This window comes from Sinohyriopsis cumingii, chromosome 7 (genome assembly GCF_028554795.1).
Source record: "Sinohyriopsis cumingii isolate HCF-2022 chromosome 7, ASM2855479v2, whole genome shotgun sequence".
Classification (NCBI taxonomy): domain Eukaryota; kingdom Metazoa; phylum Mollusca; class Bivalvia; order Unionida; family Unionidae; genus Sinohyriopsis; species Sinohyriopsis cumingii.
Window position 1 is genome coordinate 36,928,351 of NC_142967.1, and position 22,074 is coordinate 36,950,424.

Consider the following 22,074-nt stretch of genomic DNA (forward strand, 5'->3'; position numbering starts at 1 on the left):
TGTTGTTGTGGGGTTTAACGCCATTTTTCAGCACACGATAGGTTATACATGGCGGCCAGTATTAATGGTGGAGGAAGAACCCGGGAAAACCCCAGAAAGAACCACCGACCCACGAGAAGCTACTGGCAAGCTTTCTCACATGCCCACATTAACTGAATCCGAGACTCGAACCGCCGCAGACAGAGATGAGATGGCAGTGATCCGTAACGAAGAGCGCTTTAGACCACTCGGTCACTCGGGGCCTCCCATTCGTTTCATTCCAACCCAAGTGCACAGACTTCATCAAACATGTATGATGTATGAGGGTAGGTCGGTATATAGGTAGGTTGATTGTCGGATAATTCATAAATACAAGACCTCTCGCGCACAACACACACACACACACACACACACACACATAACGGGAACAAGTCGGTTGAGCCGCAGATTTTCTAACGTGTGCGAGTCTAAAAACAGTGGAAGTTGGTCAACTTGCAGCGTGCTGAGAGCAGACCTCAGTCGGAGAGATAAGAAGTTTGGCTAATACAGTTTTCGCACTTGTATAATATCCTTTCCGTTGCATCCAATTAGGAGTGTCGTACCAGATCGAAATGATAAGGGATAATCAAATACGATTATTTTCATAGAATGTGTGTGGAAGTGCTGATTGCTCTATCGGCCGACAAATATGGAACCTCTGTGCTTGCTCGACTCCTAACATATGTCACCAACGTAATCTTCTTGAAAGTGTCACACCTCATTTCGACGCAGACTGTCATCTTGTTGGTGTCAATACAGCGGAAAATGCTATTTTGTTCGTGTGGAATCATACAATACAGCGGATAATGTTATTTTGTTCGTGTGGAATTATACAATAAACCGGAAAATGCTATTTTGATCGTGTTGAATCATACAAAACAGCGGATAAGGTTATTTTGTTCATGTAGAATTATACAATAAAGTGGATTAATGTTACTTTATTCTTTCAGAAATTATACAATGATAATGTTATTTTGTTCTCGTAGAATTATACAATACAGTGAATAATGTTATTTTATCCGTGTAATATTATACAATACAGCGGAAAAATATAACCGGTACGATGTAACTTAATTTCCCCAAAACAAGAAACCAGCACTGTGTTTTATTCATCGAGTCACTGCTGTGTTCATGACATGTGGAAATTTAAAGATTATATGGTATAATATGGAGAAAAACTATGTGTCACGTGTTATGTACCTCTCTATCAATGTTTTAAAAAACAACAACAACAGCAACATATTCGTTGACGATTAATGAGCTGTATCAAAATTTAGATATTTTGATATAGCAGGATATATTATCACTTTGGATGTGTTATCAATATCCGTCATCAAAACCTACAGGAAATACAAGTAAGTGAATATATATATATATATATATATATATATATATATATATATATATATATATATATATATATATATATATATATATATATATATATATATATATATATATATATATATCCATTAATGGTTCTATCGAGCATTAGAATAAGGAAAAAGACAGTAATAATTGTATGTCCTTTTCAAGTTCTGGTCAATTAATAATTCGGATAAACAATATATATATATATATATATATATATATATATATATATATATATATATATATATATATATATATATATATATATATATATATATATAACGCGATTTCATACTTTACAGAAACTTTATAACAGTATGTATATAAGCACACATTTCCTTGTATAATATAACAAGTCTACATAAATTAAAACATTTGATCTAATATTTTAATAGAGTTTATCAATATTCGTTCTTTCATAGGAAAGTTTCTTTGTTACTCTTTGTAAATATAAGGTTCTTTTGCTGTGCATAAATTTGACCGTGTATGATCATACCAACTGTGTCAGGTATTCGATTAAAAGAAATCATAAAATTGCTGAAAATGAACACAAAAAATACATATTTTTACCCACTCATGTATTTGTTTACAGGATAATCATAGACCAGATTACCATTCGACAAATTGACCATGGACACGGAGTTAATGAATTCAGATGGAAGCATTGATAACTTGTACGGTTCGACAACCGTAATCAGCACACATAATAATAAAACTAATAGTTCAGAAACAGTGTCAGATCTTAATTACCGATATGCCCATACTTTATTACCGCTGACCGTCATATTCGGACTCATAGCTGTGATTGGGGTCATCGGAAATGGTGCAGTGATTGTAGTTTATGGCAAGGGCGGGAAATTCAAGGACATAAATTTTCGTTGGTATGTCGTTTGCTTGGGAATCATTGACCTCGCTACGTGCATCATCGTGATACCACTAGAAATGCTAAAGCATCGGCGCTACTTTTCATTCGAGGAGGATTCGCTGTGTAAAACAAAATGCTTTGTCAACGTGTTTGCCGCGTCGTCGACGTCCTATTGTCTTCTGGTCGTGGCAATCGACCGATATCTTCAAGTGTGTCACCCTCTTTTGGCTCGTTTCAAAGTGCGAGAAATTACCCCGAAACTGGCCCAAAAACTGTGTACCCTGGTTATCGTTCTCGGACTTCTAATATCCGTTCCTGCGGCCATTATGTGCGGATCAAGGGAAATACCCATGAAAAACCTGTACAATGTGGAAATAGAAGTATATATCTGTGAGGCAGCGCAGGAATACATAAATACTAATGTAAGATATATTTACCGATTCACCCTTGTCATATTCCAAGTTATCATAAGCATTATTCTAGTAGCATTGTATGCCAGAATTTGTTGTAAGATTAGAAATCGGTGGAAAGAATCACGTAAGAGGAAAATTGAACTGGTACACTTGAGGCATCAAAGTCGAGATTTATCTATTACTCAATACGTACCAACAAATGTAAAACTTCTTGGTCTTGTGACAATTGTGTATATTATAACTTACATTTCTTATCTTTTATTATCATTTGTAGACATAACTTCGCTGAATCCGCTGAAATTTGTGTTTTTCTCATTGGTGTATAGGTCTTACTTTATTCAGAGTGTCATTAATCCAGTCCTTTGTGTTAAAATGGATCACCAGTTTAGAAAATCTATTACATCGCTGAAGCTGTTTTCCTAACTTTTCAAGAAATTTTGAAGATTGTAAATTTTCGTTGAATTTTGTGAATGAATTCAGTAGAAAACAGAAAATATTTAACTATGAATTATCAATATAGTCTATATCGTCATTAACCCCATCATGATTTGTTGTTTTCGTCATTGTTATCTCAATTTCTTCATTGTCATTCTTGTTCTTTATGTTTTTTTAATTTAATTTAAATAAATAAAACTAAAGTGATTTATCTATTTCCGTCAACTCAAAGAAACAATATCTTCGGGCAAACAAAAGGGAACAATATATATTAGTATTTATCGTCCGTCGAAATTTAAATACATATGTTCATTCAAACAACCAAAACAATCATGCATAACAGCGTATATTAATAATGCCAAATCGGTTTTAAATGTAACATATTGTTAATCATTGTCGTCCAAATTATGCTTTTGTATATCAAACATATTTTCATAATTTACGTTAAAACGTAACGACTTCTAACAAGCTCAATCACTATATTCTCTTTTGGGGCCGCGTAAATGGTAGGAAAACTAGGAACTCGGACAAAATTCCAGTGACTCCACAACGGTCAAGGGTCCACCGCCGTCGCAATTTATAATTCGTAGGGACCTACTGGAGAATATTTCGAAAGGCCCACAAATCCTGTTCGCGGCCATGTTCTTAATTCTGAGAGTGAAGACTGTTCATCATACCAACTTTTCTTCTAAGACAGTTAAATTGGTAGGCAATGGCATGTGCAACAGGAGTATACATGTAGCCGAGAGAGCATGAAATAAGTGCGGATTTTGGTGCTGATCATTGGGATCCATGGTTTCATATGTATGCGTCAGAAATGGATCATAAACAGGATTTTTTTTAATTGAGAACATCTGGTGTGGAGCCTCTTATTTCGCTAGCCAAGGTTCCGATATGTTAACCCTATATACACCTTGGCGTATCGAGCAGATAATTCTGTGCTTCTGGTGTGTGAATTTCATTGGATGCGGCGGCAAGCCACCGCATCAAATAAAAATTAAGTTGTTCAAATTTGGATACTGCTCATACATGATCGAGACAAGGGGAGCACAAACTTTGAATGGACTCGTCCAAATAAGCAAGTTTCCACTGCCGGTCCGTGTTTGTACGAACACCTTTCACTCAAATAAACATGTAATGGTTTCTATCTGGTACGTAGTCATATTTTCGATGTTAAACTTACAAAGTATCCTTTTGAAGTCAATTGCCTCCACCATTTTCGGCTGATGCACAATCTGTTACATACTAAGGGAGGCAACTCATGAAATCCAATATATGACGCTAGAACAAAGCACTAAAATATCTGTTCGATCTGCTGAGGTGTATATAGGATTAACATATCGGAACCTTGGCTAGCGAAGATGCCAATGGTCATGTCCGAAACAAAATTCGATCGCGCTGACTAAATGTGGAATATTAATTTCAAGTTGTTCAAAGACTAGTAAATTATTAATATTTATCATCATATATGCTCCTTACCTTTATGAAGATGGTTTGCTTACCGTGTTTTATCGAAGCTGTAAAGTTTGCTGTACATGAAATATTTTGAGATCTGAATGAATACACAAGTCAATTCAGTTTGATTTTGTTTATTTCTGTTCATATTTAAAGTACAGTAATTTCAACATTGAGTGACAAATGATAGTAAAACACTTAGGTCCCTCGTTTGCACATGGGATTTGAATCTGGGCACATGGGCTACATGGAGTTTGAATCAGGGCTTGTGGAATATGAAGTAGGACTTGTGCAAAATTTTATAAGTCACCAGGCCTTCGCCTGTGTCTGAAAAAATTCTCTGAGCAAAGACAATAGAATTTAAGTCGGGATTTGCAACTAGACAATGAAATCCCAATAGAAGAGTTACAATATTTGTCTCCTGCGAGGCTCTGCCGAGCGGAGAGACAAATAATGCAACCCCTCGACTGGACTTCTGTCTCGGTGCAAACCACAATATAGATTATTGTCTTAATCAATTTCTCCCTTTTGAATTAAATGAACACTTCAATTTTTGCAGTATAGGTTCAGCAAATTTAACACGTATAGTATTTATTAGCTACTATTATTTATTAGTTATTATTATTTATTAGTAACTATTATTTATTAGTTACTATTGCTTGTTTGCCTTTTTATATAGGACATTAGTTCTTAAATCAAAATTGTTGTACAAGTAGAATCACACGATTTCTGTCACTCTTACAAAAAGACAGAATATTTTTTTTAAATTACAATTTTTACGTATTCTCTGTATTTCACCTTATGCGTCGCGAGACACATGCCATTGTTTATTAAACGCAGTCCATTAATAGGAATATGTCAGCGAAATCAGGTGCGTCAATGGTCGATCGGAAATACACAAGTTTTATGTGAGAAAATAACAACAAAAACATTTGATAACATTGAATTAGTATCACATTTAATCAATGGATGTCATTTGAAAATAACAAACAATTAATTTTATTTATAATGGTAACATTTAACTTTTAAAAATGTAGTTTATAAGGATAACTTTTAGCTTGTGAAAAAGTAGTTTTGACAAGTGCCCTGGCTATCACGTGGACACCATGACTGAGACAACAGAGTCGAGATATAAAAAAAACCCAGTAAGGTTAGCAATTCAGGTGGATTTCATTGTCCCATGTGTGAGAAAAGAAGCCTTATGTACACTTATATCTGTGTTGAAAGCTTAGTGTTTCATTCTTTCTGGACATAATTCGTAATTTAACGATAACACTCCAAATATCATTCTTTTTTATTGTTTGGTTGGTATAGTAATAATAATAATAATAATAATAAACAAATTTGATTTAATATAAATTATGACTCCACTTGTGCATGTACTGTACATATAAAATGTAAATTTGTAGAACCACAATAGGCAGTTAAAAAGGTTTTGTGTGTTTTAGGTAGCCTTGCGTATATCTCGGTTTGTTGCAACCCTCTCTTACATGACAATGAACAAACATCGCTGGATACTGAATGGCGTCTTTGCCACCATCCATGTTATGTCAAGCAAAGATTCGCTCACATAGAACATTGAAATCTATGAGCAAAATGTCAGGCAGCATTTGTTAATTATTAAACAGTCAATATAACAATTGCATATTGAATAACTTAAAATTGTATTGGAAAAACTGAATTTTAGATAATTTTGCTATGTGCGTTTTCTTTTTTATATATATGTGCTTTGTACAGACACAATATTTTGTTTTCAGTGATAAAGGTGTTATAATTTTATCAAGTCTGTTAATACATTTTTGTTTGATGTGTATTGTTTTTTAATCTTCATCTTTTAGCAATTGTTGCTATTCTGGTGTCAATTTTCAACTCTTGATAATATCTACGTTGATTCTGGAGGCAATTTTGTGGTGTGAATATCGAAAAAGAAAATACCCCCCCCCCAAACAATAAATTATTATGCCATCATTCCGTCTGGAATTGAAGAAGGAAGTGCAGGAGGATATATTCATTTGGGTTTTAAATTAAATAGGATTGAATTTAATGTAGTGAACCAAAATATTGCTGGAATATGTTTTATATAAACTGAATCTTTCTATTTACTTATTTTGTTCGAACGAGAAGTTAATTATAAGCCAATATCAATTCATTTTGGGCTGTAAAAGTTCAATATGTGGTGAGAGATACATTTAACATCGATAATACGTTTTTTTTCTTCTCATTTATGCGGATACCATTTATCATTTTGGCATTTTGGTCCAAAGTTCGAGAAAGGTTTACTACTTGATGTTACGAAACAGCCTGATCAAACTGAAGGATCGGTTGATCAATAAATCAGTCTGTCAGTACATCATGCATGCTGATTTCATGTCACGTCACTTCCGATGATATATTTAATGACCAGCTGTATGCGTATGTGTATATGGGGTGGGGGTGGGTGTAACACAAGGAACTGAATACGATATAATTTAAGGAGTAGTTAATGTTTCTTGGGAGTGAGGTGGAGACGGTAAAATTTGGTTTGGTGTTTTGCAGCACAGCAACTCATTAAAGTAATTACTGCCGAGGCAATCAGAGTAACATACCTTGCTCCATGAACGCACCATGGTAGCCGACTCGTGTTGAACTGATGGTAGGATTCTAACTCGCATCCTTATGGTCACGAGTCCGTACTGTTAACCACTGAGCCACCAGGTATGATTTTGTGCTCTGAAAAATGCAGAGTATAATTTTTGTGGAAAATGAAGGTACGATAAAATTATGTATCTGTTCGTAGGGCGTGCTGTGTTTTGGACATGGAAAGTGAGTCTGCGATTACTCTGCAACCTGGTTTGCACTGCGGGTAAAGATTTAATGCTCCCTCGTCAGGTTCACATTCTTTTGTATGTGTCTTTGCATGCCTTAGAGTCTGGAACAATGTATAATAGCTGCGAGAGAAACATTCTAGGACTGTACGTGCAAGTTACATCTATAAGGTATAAGGCCGAGAAGATGATGTTGAAAGAAGGTCATTCGTTTTCGTTATTTCCAGGAGATTAGGTAATCTTTCAAGCGTGGATTCAGTGTTATCTCCTATTTGCCACTGTTCTATTTATACACCCATACACATCTGCTAGAATGATCATCAATGCCTATCGGTTTTTGTCTATCTCACTGAAATACCATCATTGCATGTTCAATCCACTCAATTGAAGAAAAGATTATGGGTGAGGCATTCTAAGAGGATGCGCCTGTGTGTGTTTGTGTGTTTGTGTGTGTGGTAAGGATTTAAAAAAAATAGCTTCACAGCAACAATATTAAAGTCGGTTCTCCATGGATGATGCTTTTTCAACAAAAAAAAGCTATTAGTGTGTTTATAACCTTTATTCGAAATTTAAGTATAGTCCCTCTAATCGTGTTGGGCAAAACCAATAAGCTGAATTTTCTTTTTGCACACACGCTCATATCGAGTTAAAGAGATTACTAGAAGCAGAGTAACATTAAAATGTTACGTTTATCTATACTGGAAATGTTTGCTGTCAATATTTCGTACTCTGGAGATGATAACAAAGTTTTTCTGCTTACATTATACTTTAACTTGAAGTACATAAATTTAGAAAGATCCTGGTATATCTCTAACAGGTACAATACTTAAATAAGCAAATGTGCATAGTATCTATTTAAAAAATGTCTTATTCATAATAACGATATATCAAGAACATTCGCATGTTATTTTTTTAGAAGTTACCTTAAGGTTCAGGAATAATATATTTGTATAACATAAACAGTAATGAGCACAGATATGTTCTGCATGCAGCAGGACACTATCATATAAATCTAGCACATGCAGCTGGACATTAGCATAGAAATCTATCACATGCAGCCGGACACTAGCATAGAAATCTATCACATGCAGCCGGACACTAGTATAGAAATCTATCACATGCAGCAGGACACTAGTATAGAAATCTATCACATGCAGTAAGACATTAGCATATAAATCTAGAACATGCAACAGGACACAAGCATAGAAGTCTACTTCATGCAGCAGGAGAATAGCATAGAAATCTACTTCATGCAGCAGGAGAATAACATAGAAATCTAGCACATGCAGCAAGACATTAGCATATAAATCTAGCACATGCAGCAAGACATTAGCATATAAATCTAGAACATGCAACAGGACACTAGCATAGAAGTATACTTCATGCAGCAGGACACTAGCATAGAAGTCTACTTCATGCAGCAGGACACTAGCATAGAAATCTACTTCATGCAGCAGGAGAATAGCATAGAAATCTAGCACATGCAGCAGGACACTAGCATAGAAATCTAGAACATGCAGCAGGACATTAGCATAGAAATCTAGAACATGCAGCAGGACACTAGCATAGAAATCTAGCACATGCAGCAGGACACAAGCATAGAAATCTAGAACATGCAGCAGGACACTAGCATAGAAATCTAGCACATGCAGCAGGACACAAGCATAGAAATCTAGAACATGCAACAGGACACTAGCATAGAAATCTAGCACATGCAGCAGGACACTAGCATAAAAATCTAGCACATGCAGCAGGACACTCGCACAGAAATCTAGCACATGCAGCTGGACACTAGCATAGAAGTCTACTTCATGCAGCAGGACACTAGCATAGAAATCTACTTCATGCAGCAGGAGAATAGCATAGAAATCTACTTCATGCAACAGGAGAATAGCATAGAAATCTAGAACATGCAGCAAGACACTCGCATAGAAATCTAGCACATGCAGCAAGACATTAGCATATAAATCTAGAACATGCAACAGGACACTAGCATAGAAGTCTACTTCATGCAGCAGGACACTAGCAGAGAAATCTACTTCATGCAGCAGGAGAATAGCATAGAAATCTAGAACATGCATCAGGACATTAGCATAGAAATCTAGCACATGCAGCAGGACACAAGCATATAAATCTAGAACATGCAGCAGGACACAAGCATAGAAATCAAGAACATGCAGCAGGACACTAGCATAGAAATCTAGCACATGCAGCAGGACACTAGCATAAAAATCTAGCACATGCAGCAAGACATTAGCATATAAATCTAGAACATGCAGCTGGACACTAGCATAGAAGTCTACGTCATGCAGCAGGACACTAGCATAGAAATCTACTTCATGCAGCAAGAGAATATCATAGAAATCTACTTCATGCAACAGGACACTAGCACATAAATCTAGAACATGCAGCTGGACATTAGCATAGAAATCTACTTCAAGCAGCAGGACACTAGCATAGAAATCTACTTCATGCAGCAGGACACTAGCAAAGAAGTCTACGTCATGCAGCAGGACACTAGCATAAAAATTTACTTCATGCAGCAGGACACTAGCATAAAAATTTACTTCATGCAGCAGGACACTAGCATAAAATCTGGTCACGCTGCCGGACACTAAATAGAAATAAGCATATAAATTTACTGCGTGCAGCAGGACGCTAAATATGTCAACCAAAGGTTAGCAAATTCTGCAGATAACCTGAAAGAAAGTAATGAGTGAAACTAATCAATCAGTGAAATAATCCATATTGGGGTTTTCACTGAGTAAATGAAATCCCAGTCGAGGGGTCCGATTATCATTTCTCCGGCGAGGCCCTGCCAAACAGGCTGAAAAATAATGTAACCTCTCGACTGGGATTTCCTTGTCTGAATGCAAATCACAACATAGATTATTTCTCCAGTCCATTTTCCTCTTACAAAATCAAAATAAACCTTCATATTTACAACATGGTTTGGCACATTCAACACAAACAGTATTTATCGGGTGCTTATATCCTAGCCTTTTTCTGTAGGGCCATTAGGTTTTAAAACGTTCTATGAAAATCCAAATAATTATGTACGTAGAATCATGCATTATTTGACGCTCTTACAAAATAGAAAAATCGTGATTTAAAAAAAATAGCAATTTAATATGTATTCCTGTTGTCTACACTACAACAAGAGTTACGTTCTATTTTTTTTTTTTGTCAACGCTGTGCATTAATAAATATGTTAATAAAGGCAGTGACGTGACCAGCTGATCCGAAGTACAGGTTGCACGCGTGAGTAAATAAAAACAAATAACAATTGATGATATTGCAATATTTAAATAGTAAATGTCTTATGAAAATAATAAAGAGATAATTAATTCTCAATAAGGAAGGTTTTTGACATGGGTAAAGTAATTTACATGAGAACTTTTAGCTCTGAAAAGTAGTTCCTATGAGTTCTTTGGCTGGCGCGTGGACACCGTGACTGAGACAACCGGATGGAGATAAGAAATATTAGGTTAGCAAATCAGCTAGATTCCTCTGTGGAATGGATGACAAATTTATAAGCCTTTATAAAATACTATTTAATAAATTTCGATATTGCAAAGTCTAAAATTAATGGAAGCGCTATGTTTGCGCCAAAATAGAGATTTTTTTTTTAAAGATATGCTTGCATTTCATACTGTAGCATAAATGGGGAAAATACGATTGGCTTTCAAACTGCGGGGGGGGGGGGTTGTATTTTTATCTTTTTTTCTTCTTTGTTCCAATTCATCTACATAAGAGTCCATACGCTGAGCATATTTTCTTACATATTGTTATCGTAAATGGAGCAATATGTCAATGCATATATTACAGGGTAAAATTACCGCAAACAATAACATCAAACGTAAAATTAGAACTGTTGTCAGTCGACATTACGGAACTAATAACGGTAAGCCGAAATGGTTTTCGTAATTAAGCTTTCTTTTTTAATTTTTTTCTCTTGAGGAATGGGAGTTACTTTGCATGTTACTTTTCGAATCGCCCTGCATTGTGAATTTTTTCTGTATTCCATGAAAGCATCGTGCGGGTCGATCTACTGCTGGCTAAATAATATTGTTTCCATTTATTTTCATTTACCGCGCCATTTGGACAAGTCTTTCAAGTAATTCATTAAGGGAAATACAAGAATTTAATACATGAACACAAACAAAGCATATGCATGCCCTGCCCGCAAGAAAACTATGATCTTTAAACGTCAGACTGGTTTTTGGCAACCCACAACGTACAAAAATCTCTTTTGTTGTGATAAATCATCCATCAGACACTCAAATACAAGATGTCAGAGATTTTTTAACAATTTACGCAGAGAATATATGCGTCTACAGTATAACGATGAGTCCAAGAAAATACCAAACACAAATACAAAGAAACACGGAAAGAAAAATTAAGAAAGATTGCGTATGAATTCACTTCAGATCAACATGTTCCTAAGGTGATATAGATTGTGTTAAGAATGTCCCGACCTAGAAAGGTGTCACTCCCACGAGTACATTCGGAATAGGGCATAATGTGTTTGCGAGGTAGCGATAGGTAACCAGGTTTGATGTTATTTGTAACGCTTATGAATGTAGAAATAGTTATGCTTTACTAAAATAAAAAGAACATTCCGCATATTTTGTAGGTATGAAAACAAATAAAAGTTATTCCATGTTATGCTAAGAAATCAATTGAGAAGTACAAACAAAACCTTTCCATCGATTTTCTGTATTTTAATTTTAATTATAACATACAATTCTGTAAATGATTAAATAAAAATAAATACATTTTGTTTTAAAAAAACAAGCCTTTGACCATAAATACTGAAAAATTCAAATTTATTACTTTTAAAGTACCAATAATTAATGTCCAAAAATTCTTGTCGTAGATCATGAAGTTGGAGGAAAAACCGTTATAATCACAGACTGAATACTATAATGACATGCAATAATGACCACCACAAGAGAACCTATTTCTGCTATTACAGTCCGTGACACTCTGTGTTTTACAATGTCATATCATAAAAATAACACGAGAATTGTAATTTATGAAAACTTAAAAAGTGAATTGAAACGATGGTAATGCTACTTTTAGATACAGATATAGCATGTGAGAAAAAAATCTTCAAAGATAGAAATGTCAAATTTAGAATTTACAAAAGATAATTTCATACTTGGGTCGAAGGGTAAATAACTCCAATGAATGCAGATGCGGTTAAGCTCTTTTCTTCCCGAAATAATTTTTATAGGCTTTTCAATCTAGAATATGAAGTTTGCCTGAAACAGACACAGCAAAGGAGCAACTGGAGTAACATTCGGTAATATACAATAATTTCTAACTTTATAAGTGTAGGGGTTTTTTGTGGGTTTTTTTTTCCCCAATCCGATCACATCTTTTTAGGCAGTATGGGATTGTGTACTGCATGGAATATTTTCTTATCGTCGAGATTAAAGAGCTTGACAACCTACAAAACTACACACCTTTGAACATGGGCACTCCGCACATAGGGGCAATGGGGTACTTGCCCCCTCCCCCACCCCCACCCCGACTTCATCTCTAAGAATGTTTTGGCCTACATCCGTAAACCTTAATAGTTGACCACTACATGTTTGTCCTCCCTGGACGTATTTCTGCGGTTGCCCTTGCCTTGGAAACGGAAGATTTGATAAGGCAAATGCTCCAGTGAGATTGTGCATATTTTCGTTTAGGAAAACGGTTTGTGACAAAATTTTCACGAAGAATTTTAATCAGTTGAAAAACTAATAGAACTGAGCTTAACATGTTATCAAGATCAACAAGTGAAGAGGTCAAGGGTTTGTGGCTTTTTGTTAGACTCTTAGTATACACATGTGTCCGCCAAGTTGTTCGATGTATGAATACTGACCAAAATTGGATAGTAAATCGTTTGATAGCGGCCATAGTACAGAGTAGCAAAGAAGAAATCACTCATCACATTTCTAGAAATCTCCCGTTAGGAAAGTCACACGACCATACATTAAGACCTGAATCTCTCCATGTAATATATAAGACTGCATATGTATTTGATTGACATAAAGGAAAACGAAAACGTCTGTTGATTTATCTTCCCCATGCTACCATGTGTTATCTATCCCTGATTGATACAGAGAACGGTAGAGGGATCGGGTATCATATATATGCACTGAACGGAATATTACGATACTGCAACATTCATCCAGTATATAAAAATTATACTTTATGAATAGTTGTAGCAGCTAAGTGAATCGTAACATTCCTGTTAAATTAATTATTTTTATATTATTTTATATAATTTTATATTATTTTGTATTATTTTATACTAATTTATGTCATATTGTATTATTTTATAATTTTTTATTGGTTTTGAATAAGAAGATTATACAGCAAACTTTATTTCAATACCTTGTGGAAATGTCGATCTAGCATGTTGTCTGCAGTAAATTTTATTTCAGTATCTTGCAGAAAAGTTCATCTATCCTATGGTCTCCTACAAATCTTATTTCAATACCTTGTTTTAAAAAAATTCGATCAAGTCTATTGTTTACATCAAATTTTATTTAAATATTTGACAGAAAACTTGATCTAATCTATTGTCTACAGTAAACTTTATTTCAATATCCTGCAGAAAAGTTTATCTAGTCTAGCGTCTATGGTGTTAATTGACACTGACAGAGAAGCATTTAAACAAGAATTATAAATAAATCTGGTAAAAATCGATCTAGTTTATTGTTTGCAGCAAACTTTATTTCAATATTTTGCAGAAAAGTCCATCTAGTCAATTGTCTACTGTAAACTTTATTTCAGTATCTTGCAGAAAAGTCCATCTAGTCTATTGTCTACTGTAAACTGTATTTCAGTATCTTGCAAAAATGTCCATCGAGTCTATTGTCTACTGTAAACTTTATTTCAGTATCTTGCAGAAATGTCCATCGAGTCTATTGTCTACTGTAAACTTTATTTCAGTATCTTGCAGAAATGTCCATCTAGTCTATTGTCTACTGTAAACTTTATTTCAGTATCTTGCAGAAATGTCCATCTAGTCTATTGTCTACTGTAAACTTTATTTCAGTATCTTGCAGAAATGTCCATCGAGTCTATTGTCTACTGTAAACTTTATTTCAGTATCTTGCAGAAATGTCCATCTAGTCTATTGTCTACTGTAAACTTTATTTCAGTATCTTGCAGAAAAGTCCATCGAGTCTATTTTCTACTGCAAACTTTATTTCAGTATCTTGCAGAAAAATTGATTTAGTCTAATGTCTATGATGATAACTGATATTGTGATAGATAGGGACACATTCTGCACAAGTATTATAATAAATACAGAATATGGGTTGATTCAGTCTTAACTTTAGTTTGTTTTAATTGTTGAATTTTGCTTGCAATGCACCTGTCGCCCTAACATGCTTTCTTTATTTTGTTAAGAGAATAATAATAATAATAATAATAATAATAATAGAGTCTGTGTGTGTGTGTGTGTGTGTGTGTGTGTAGAGAGAGAGAGAGACAGACAGACAGACAGACAGACAGAGAGACAGAGACAGAGAGAGAGTGTGTGTGTGTTTGTGTGTGTGATTTGGGTTTTTAACGATACGATTTCTAGCGCTGGGGCATCAAAGCCGCAGACATGTAGCATGATTTTTCACCCAATCACATTATCCTGACACCAGGCCGACCAGTCCTAATACTAGCCTCTTAATGCTGAGCACCTAGCGAGGTAGCTGTTAGTACCATTTTTAGAAGTCTTTGGTATGACTCGGCCGAAGTTCGAACCCACGACTTCCCTCATCCTAGGCGGACGCTCTAACCACTAGGCTACCGAAGCAGACCAGTTTTAAGAGAAAAATAATATATTTAAAAATGAAAGTACCTGAAGATGGTAAAGACTCTAAATTGATCTAAAATTGTATGAGTGAAAGTTCTACTAGCAGAGGTTCCGTATTATAAAGGAATATCATACATAGATTGTTCATCGAATATTTTGGCGAAGGAACTGTCATGTCAGCAAATTATGAATTTCTGGAAATTGTAATTTTGTTATAGAATATAATTAATAGAATTGAATGATTTATGTTAGACAAAAAGCAGTTTTAGTATTTCCTAACATTAAAAGTTTCGGATTAATTTTAGACTGAATAATATTTTCAGTACTGATTGATTCTTGTCTAGATTAGACAAGATACAACTATTTGGATGATGTGTCACTTTTTGCACCTATTTTAAGAATGCTGGGGCTAACTTTGTCAACGTCCATGATATCTTCTCTTTTTAGAAGCCAAATATGTGGTTTGAAAAAAAAAAATTCTAAGGTTGCTACACAACCACCAACGCCCTACCATGGATATCATGGTAGGTGTTATATTAAGGCCCTTATTTTTGAGCACCAAAGCGTGGGGCTGCAGATAATTTTCCGGTAGTTCTAAATTACAAAATGTGTTACCAAGTAGGTATGAGTGGTCGAACCACCGGCAATCATAAACAGGGGGACAGAAAGTCGGACGGAAAGAAGTGTTAAAATTACGATAATTGCGTCCGCCGGAAATTACAGCTAACTACAGTAATCGAGATGCTATTGTTGTTTTTGAGTTCAGCACCATATGTGGTGATTTATATCTGAAATATAAAACCCATTAAAATACTTTTCATTAAAAATAGAGGAATGTTAGATTTTCTTTCGGTGTCTTTATTTAACAATGGTACTCTTGATTTAGTATCAATATGCCTCGTTTACAAACATGCAAATAATATTTAGGAGTAGAAATCAGATGAACCTCCATACAGATAAATGAATGGTCAGAGTGGGTTTTGAGGCTAAGCATCGTCTGCTAGTGACTTAGCTTGAAATGAACCTCTAATGTACAATAGTTTCTTGAGAAACATTTTAAAGTGTAATTAAACGCAGATAACAATAAATTCCTTGGCGATTCTAACGCCCGGATTCAGCAGTTGGAGGATAAACAATGCGGCAAATTATTAATGCTGATTCTCCCGATGTTTACATCAAGCATCGAGCAATGCACTTGAATAATGGATTGAGACTGGCGCGTGATATGTCTGTGGATTTCCGGTACAAGTTGTACCAGATAATAATATATCTCGCGCTACGCGCGAGCGGTACATTAAACAAATCCGTCGAAATAGCACTTGATGTAAATAACCGGGACGTCCAATGCTCAGTGGACTCGTCCAAACCTAAATGCAAATATTAGCATTGTTTCTCCTGCTAGGAATTACGATGCCAAGGCTGAAATAGCGTTCGGTATCCGGCGGCCCATCGCCTTTTAGTATGATCGAGTATCAATAACACATAGCTTTTTTTTTTCATAAATGCTGAGTTATCCGTATGGTTTGTACTGAAATAAGAATTATTTGCATCCTTCAAACGTTGCTGATAGTCACGAGAATTTATTCTCTATTAAACTTTCATTGAGCGACGTATTTAAGCTGCCAATTAAGTTTATCTGTATCGGTAACGTTTTAAAAACGTTTAAAAAATAATTAGAAGGAACTATGAATTGGAGAAAACAAGCTACAAATATATAAAAACAAAGTACACAAATTGCAAAATTATTTAAATGGAAAGTAGAAAACCTAACTTTGTCGTGGCAAAAGATGCTCCAAAATATTGTTTTCATAACCATGGATATTATTACACGATGGAAAATTTTTTATATACAACCGATTCCGATTAACGGTAGCCGTTGTATACGTTTTTTTTTTTTTTTTTTTTTTTTTTTTAATGTCATGTTTGGCAAAGTCTTTTCTTCTTCTATATAAATTCATCATGCAGATTTGGATTGAGCTAATGTGATAAGCTTTTCAAAGAGTTGATAACACAATTCATCAAAGGTATTTCGAAATAATGATATAGCACTGCACACCTACCCGTCAATTTGCAAACAAAGGAGAAAAGAGAAGAAAGAGAGGGAAAAAAAAAAAACAACAAGGAAAATTCTCCTTTGACTTGCAGGTTGTCTAGTTCATGAAATGTGTCATATTAAGTTTCGATCCCTGCAGTCAACTCAAACTGTGTACGCAGCTTCCATTGTGTTATCTTTTCTCAACATATTACACTTCTACCGCTGAAACTATTTTCTTAGCCAGTTTTGTAACGGTGAGGAGAGAAAAGAAAACCCCTATGCTTGTCAACATTTTTCAGGCATTCAGAGAGAGAGAGAGAGAGAGAGAGAGAGAGAGAGAGAGAGAGAGAGAGAGAGAGAGAGAGAAGAGTTTCCTCATCTGCATGTATGGGACACAGATTCACTATTTATTATATATTTTGTATGTAAAACATGTATTATCTCATTTACTCAAACATTTGATATTATGCAACGCATATTTACGAAAACTATAGAAAGTGTTAGAATGTTTATTTTGAATATTCATGTTATGACAATATGAAATAATCGAATTTTTAATATATTTTTAAACAATATAATAGTTAATGTCAAATATTGTCTGTGATTTGTGTGGAAAAGAACGGTTTACTATGATAACACGTTGTAATTTCTAATTTCGATTTTTCTGACTCCAGTCCTTACAAAATCTGACCGAAAAAATCTACACTAAACACATATTTGTCTTCATATGATACTTGTACATAAATGGTACTAACAGCTACCTCGCTTGGCGCTCAACATTAAGAGGTTAGTGTTAGGACTGGTGGGCCTGGTGTCAAGATAATGTGACTGGGCGGGACATCATGCTACATGTCTGCGGCATGATGCCCCAGTGGTAGACATCACTATAAACTGTCACAATGTAGACATCGTAGCGATATGACTGACATTTTTCTTAAAGCTACGTTAAAAATCTAAATCACACACACACACACACATATGATAGTTGTAAATTCACTGTATATTTTATGTTGGGGGAAATCATTGGATATTGATTTTTTAAACTGTAAAACATATTTAATGAAATATTACACTGAAATTCGTTTTATATTAAAAACGAATAAAATTGCTCAGGTCATGAAATCAATATATTTAGTTTGAACACTGAATAAATATTTAAACATAGTCTCAAATGCTTATATAGAAAAATGGCTTTGCGCACAATAAATTTGGGAATATATATCGTTAGCCGCATGAAGCGTTGAATATTAATTTATGATGGTATTGATAATAGTTACGTGATTTTTCCTGGCTTGGCCTGAAAACTTCCCTCCGTTTCGAATCACGTGATCTGTGCATTTACACAAGAATGTACTGATATGCCATTTTGGGTGCGAAGTTATTGGACATAGAGCACAATTAATTTTACTATATGTTCTCTGCATTTGTTTCTCAGTACTGACCTTTCCACTGTGTGACAATCAATACAAATCATATGTTAATCTAAAATACCTTCAAAGATGACTTCACGGTTAAGTTCTCGTCAAAGGTTGACCTGCTCTTTTTTGAGATGCTGGACTGTCAACATAGCAGCATGTAAACAGAACACAGATTTCACTTCCGGATCATCACCTTGGCCTTATTACTCACTGTGCACTGTCGCCGAAATAAACACACTGTCATGTTTACCCCGACCCAGAGTAGCCCAGTTTGAAACATGTATAATCAAGGCAATTCTGACGGGTCATTGTTTGATGTCGAACATTCCCGAAGGCTAGCACTAATCCGTTACGTAAGACTGGTGTGGCTAGAATCGAAAACCGGACATCGGAGTTGCGAGGCGCCCGATAGCCAGTTATCACATAGGTATCGAAATGTTTCCAAGATCAAAAGAAATTGCATGAAGAAGTGGGAGTGTCCTAACTTCTTTCCCCTGCAAACAGACAGACAGGTTGAACTGGCCGCTAAGACGATTGGACAGGGGCACAGCGCCTCCCAATCAGAATCGAGATAGGGGGAGACCTTGATTTGGGTAGAATGATATCCCTGCGTTTTCCGGCAAAAGTTAGTTCGCTGAGAGAAATTACCCAGAGAAGAGGTTAGCGTAACTCCGAATAGCCATTCGTTATTGGCGGGAAAATCTTAGAGCGGGAAGGTCTAAGTACAGAAAGCTTCAAACGGTCAGTAGATATTTGTTCGGTCTTTGTGGAATGCGACTGCATTTTAATTGTAGGTCGTATGTATACTTTATTAGTACTAGAATCGTAGTACGAAGAATTACTTTGTTTTGTTAATATGTTTGCATATTTTGAAGAAATGAGTTGATATTTGTAAAGAATTATATAGCTTGCTAGCCGTCGTAAGAGTTAATATTGTAATTTACTATGTGGGTATTTTATAGTAGACTAACACATATGTTCGTATGATTATAGATTTTGCCATTGTTGAATATTTGTAATGTACAGACATGCGTCTGATTTTGTCAGATTGTAGTACGATGAGATTAAATATATATGTGTATATACTGACGTGACGCAATGTATTGATGTCTGTATAACAATTCGCTGATACTGTGTTATTACGCCATTGTTTACCCTGCAAGAAGTGTGTGGGAATTTCGATGTGTATGCATGCGTGGCCGAAACAGTGACAGCTATCTGATGGTTAATTGTCGTTATAGTGTGAGGTGAGGTTCGATAAAACATTTGTTAACGCCTTGTGGTTTTTCACAGGAAGCTTTGAGGGACAGACCAGTTAAAGTTTGGTCCCGTAGTCTCAGATAGAGAGACGGAGGAAAAGAGAAGAAAGGAGAGAACTCAGGACAAGTTGAAGTCTGGGAGCGAAATTGGAGGAGGAGATAATAGAGAGGGAAAGGAGAAGAAAGGAGAAGTTGAAGTCTGGTAGCGAAGTTGGAGGAGATAGTAGAGAGGGAAACAGAGACAAAGGAGGAGTTAGAGGAACGGAAAGAAGGAAGAATCAGCGGGAAGAAATAGATGAGTAGATGCAAGGACAGGGGGAAAATCGAACTCACACTGTAAATTACGGGATGAATTAGGCTGTCACTTGGTCGAGGGAAAGACGAGTGATTGGAAGTTATCGTTTTAAATTATCACATTTATTAAATTGTTATTGATTGAATTTCATCTTCGTGTTCTCTATAATTTAACCGTCGGCATTGCTGACTGGGGGCTCAGAGCTGTAAATCTACATCATCACTAATTTAACTTTCTAACCTAACGAGCCAGGGTGGAACTTTCAATTTTATTTAATTAAATTATATTGGGAGAACCCCACCACAATACGACAGAACGTCACACACACAGACAACAACACCCTGAGCTCATATTCTCAAGAATAAACAATTACCTTTAAATCCCTACCAAAAAAGCATAAATAAAACTCTTCTATCACCACCAAAATGAGAGAGGGAAAAATGTTCTAAAAATAGACTAGAACTACATTCGTGGGTACTGAACTGGAAGTATTAATTGCGACCTGATTCCTATTGGACACACGGTACTAACTGTATGGAAAAATGGGAACCAGTCTGGAAATGGGTGATAAAATAGACTCTATATGGGTTTGGCTGGACAGGATTGGTTAATAATGTAAGTTATGTTTTAGGAAAAAGAATCTTTTGAGAGCTTGTTCTAGTTGTAAGTTAAATTTTTTTTTAGAGACATTGCTTTATTGAAGGAATTTCAGTCATTTAATAGTCCTGAGTTTGGAACACTCATTACTAAAATGAGCACCTGACTCTTTGGTGCGGAATTGAAAGCACATGTTTCAAGCACATTCTGGTCCAGAAAATGCCGTGGCTCATATCCTTTCCTCGACACAGAAGCTGACATCCAGGTTTCATTTATACTAATAAATATAGGCTTGATCATGAGCACTCACAAATTTTAAGTTATTGAATTTTTAATATCATGGTGTTTGCATAGGTTTACTATGAAATGAATTAGTACCGTGAGCCCAGGAAATCACGAGTAACGTCTAGTCTGGTTCCTTGCTTCGTATGCTCCCTGCGCTGCAAACCGCTTTACGAATAGCGGAGTGCAACGCAGGGAACATCCGAAGCAGGGCACCAGACTAGAGTATCGTTGTACGCTACGAGGGGAGCTACGGTAATGATGGAAGTAGAAAATCATCAGTATGGTCGTACGCTACGTGAGGAATTACGGAAACGTAGAAATTTTGAAATCACGAGTATGGTCGTGTGTTACGTAGGGAGTTACGGCAAAGCAGACTTAAACTTCTACACGATTAATTGCTAACTTTACGAAACAAATGTCCCAGATGACCATTACTTTCTCCGTATTAATCAAGTTAGCATGCGTCACATAGGACATCATGTTATCGTATTTCTTTTGATGTCTTTAGACCATCTGATAGAAAAATGTAGTTTCTTTGCTAAGCCAAATCTGTAATGTATCAAGAATGATTAGTCCAGAGGCTGATTTATTAACGTGTAAATGACTACTGCGTTATTTTTCACTCTCACGCTTTTTTTCCTCCCCCAGTCATTGTAACAAAATATAAATGTAACAAAAATGTATAACATACACTTAAGCCATGGAAAGATTATCTAAATTTAAGACTACTGAATAGTCATTTTCCTTCAGCCAGAATTAAAATCAATGTAATTTTACAACAATAGAAAGAAGAAAAAAAACGTCAAAAACAAACAAACAGATAAATGATAAATCAGCTCGACTGTCACTTAAATATTTCCCCGGGTTATAAAATTCGATTCCAGAGTTTGTTAAGGAATTTGATTATAAAATTAGCAAACTCTCTCTCTCTCTCTCTCTCACACACACACACACATACGCACACACAAACACACAATTTCTATGTTTAATATTACCACTGTTTGACAATTC

The 22,074-nt window shown here is 35.5% G+C and overlaps 1 protein-coding gene across 3 annotated transcripts; it reads left to right on the forward strand.

The window, feature by feature from the left end:
• Positions 1 to 57: 57 nt before the first annotated feature.
• LOC149795026 (neuromedin-U receptor 2-like) lies at positions 58 to 20,326 on the forward strand. Of its 3 annotated transcripts, XM_089964694.1 has the most exons (3): positions 376 to 1,373; positions 1,982 to 2,676; positions 19,921 to 20,326. In XM_089964694.1, exons 2-3 carry the CDS (start codon positions 2,020 to 2,022, stop codon positions 19,969 to 19,971), a joined length of 708 nt encoding a protein of 235 aa, XP_089820820.1. In that variant the 5' UTR covers positions 376 to 1,373; positions 1,982 to 2,019; the 3' UTR covers positions 19,972 to 20,326. The 3 variants fall into 3 exon arrangements, with proteins under 3 accessions (XP_089820819.1, XP_089820820.1, XP_089820818.1); XM_089964693.1 differs by lacking the exons at positions 376 to 1,373; positions 19,921 to 20,326 and adding an exon at positions 58 to 321 and having other exon boundaries at positions 1,982 to 6,364; XM_089964692.1 differs by lacking the exon at positions 19,921 to 20,326 and having other exon boundaries at positions 1,982 to 6,364.
• Positions 20,327 to 22,074: the final 1,748 nt, after the last annotated feature.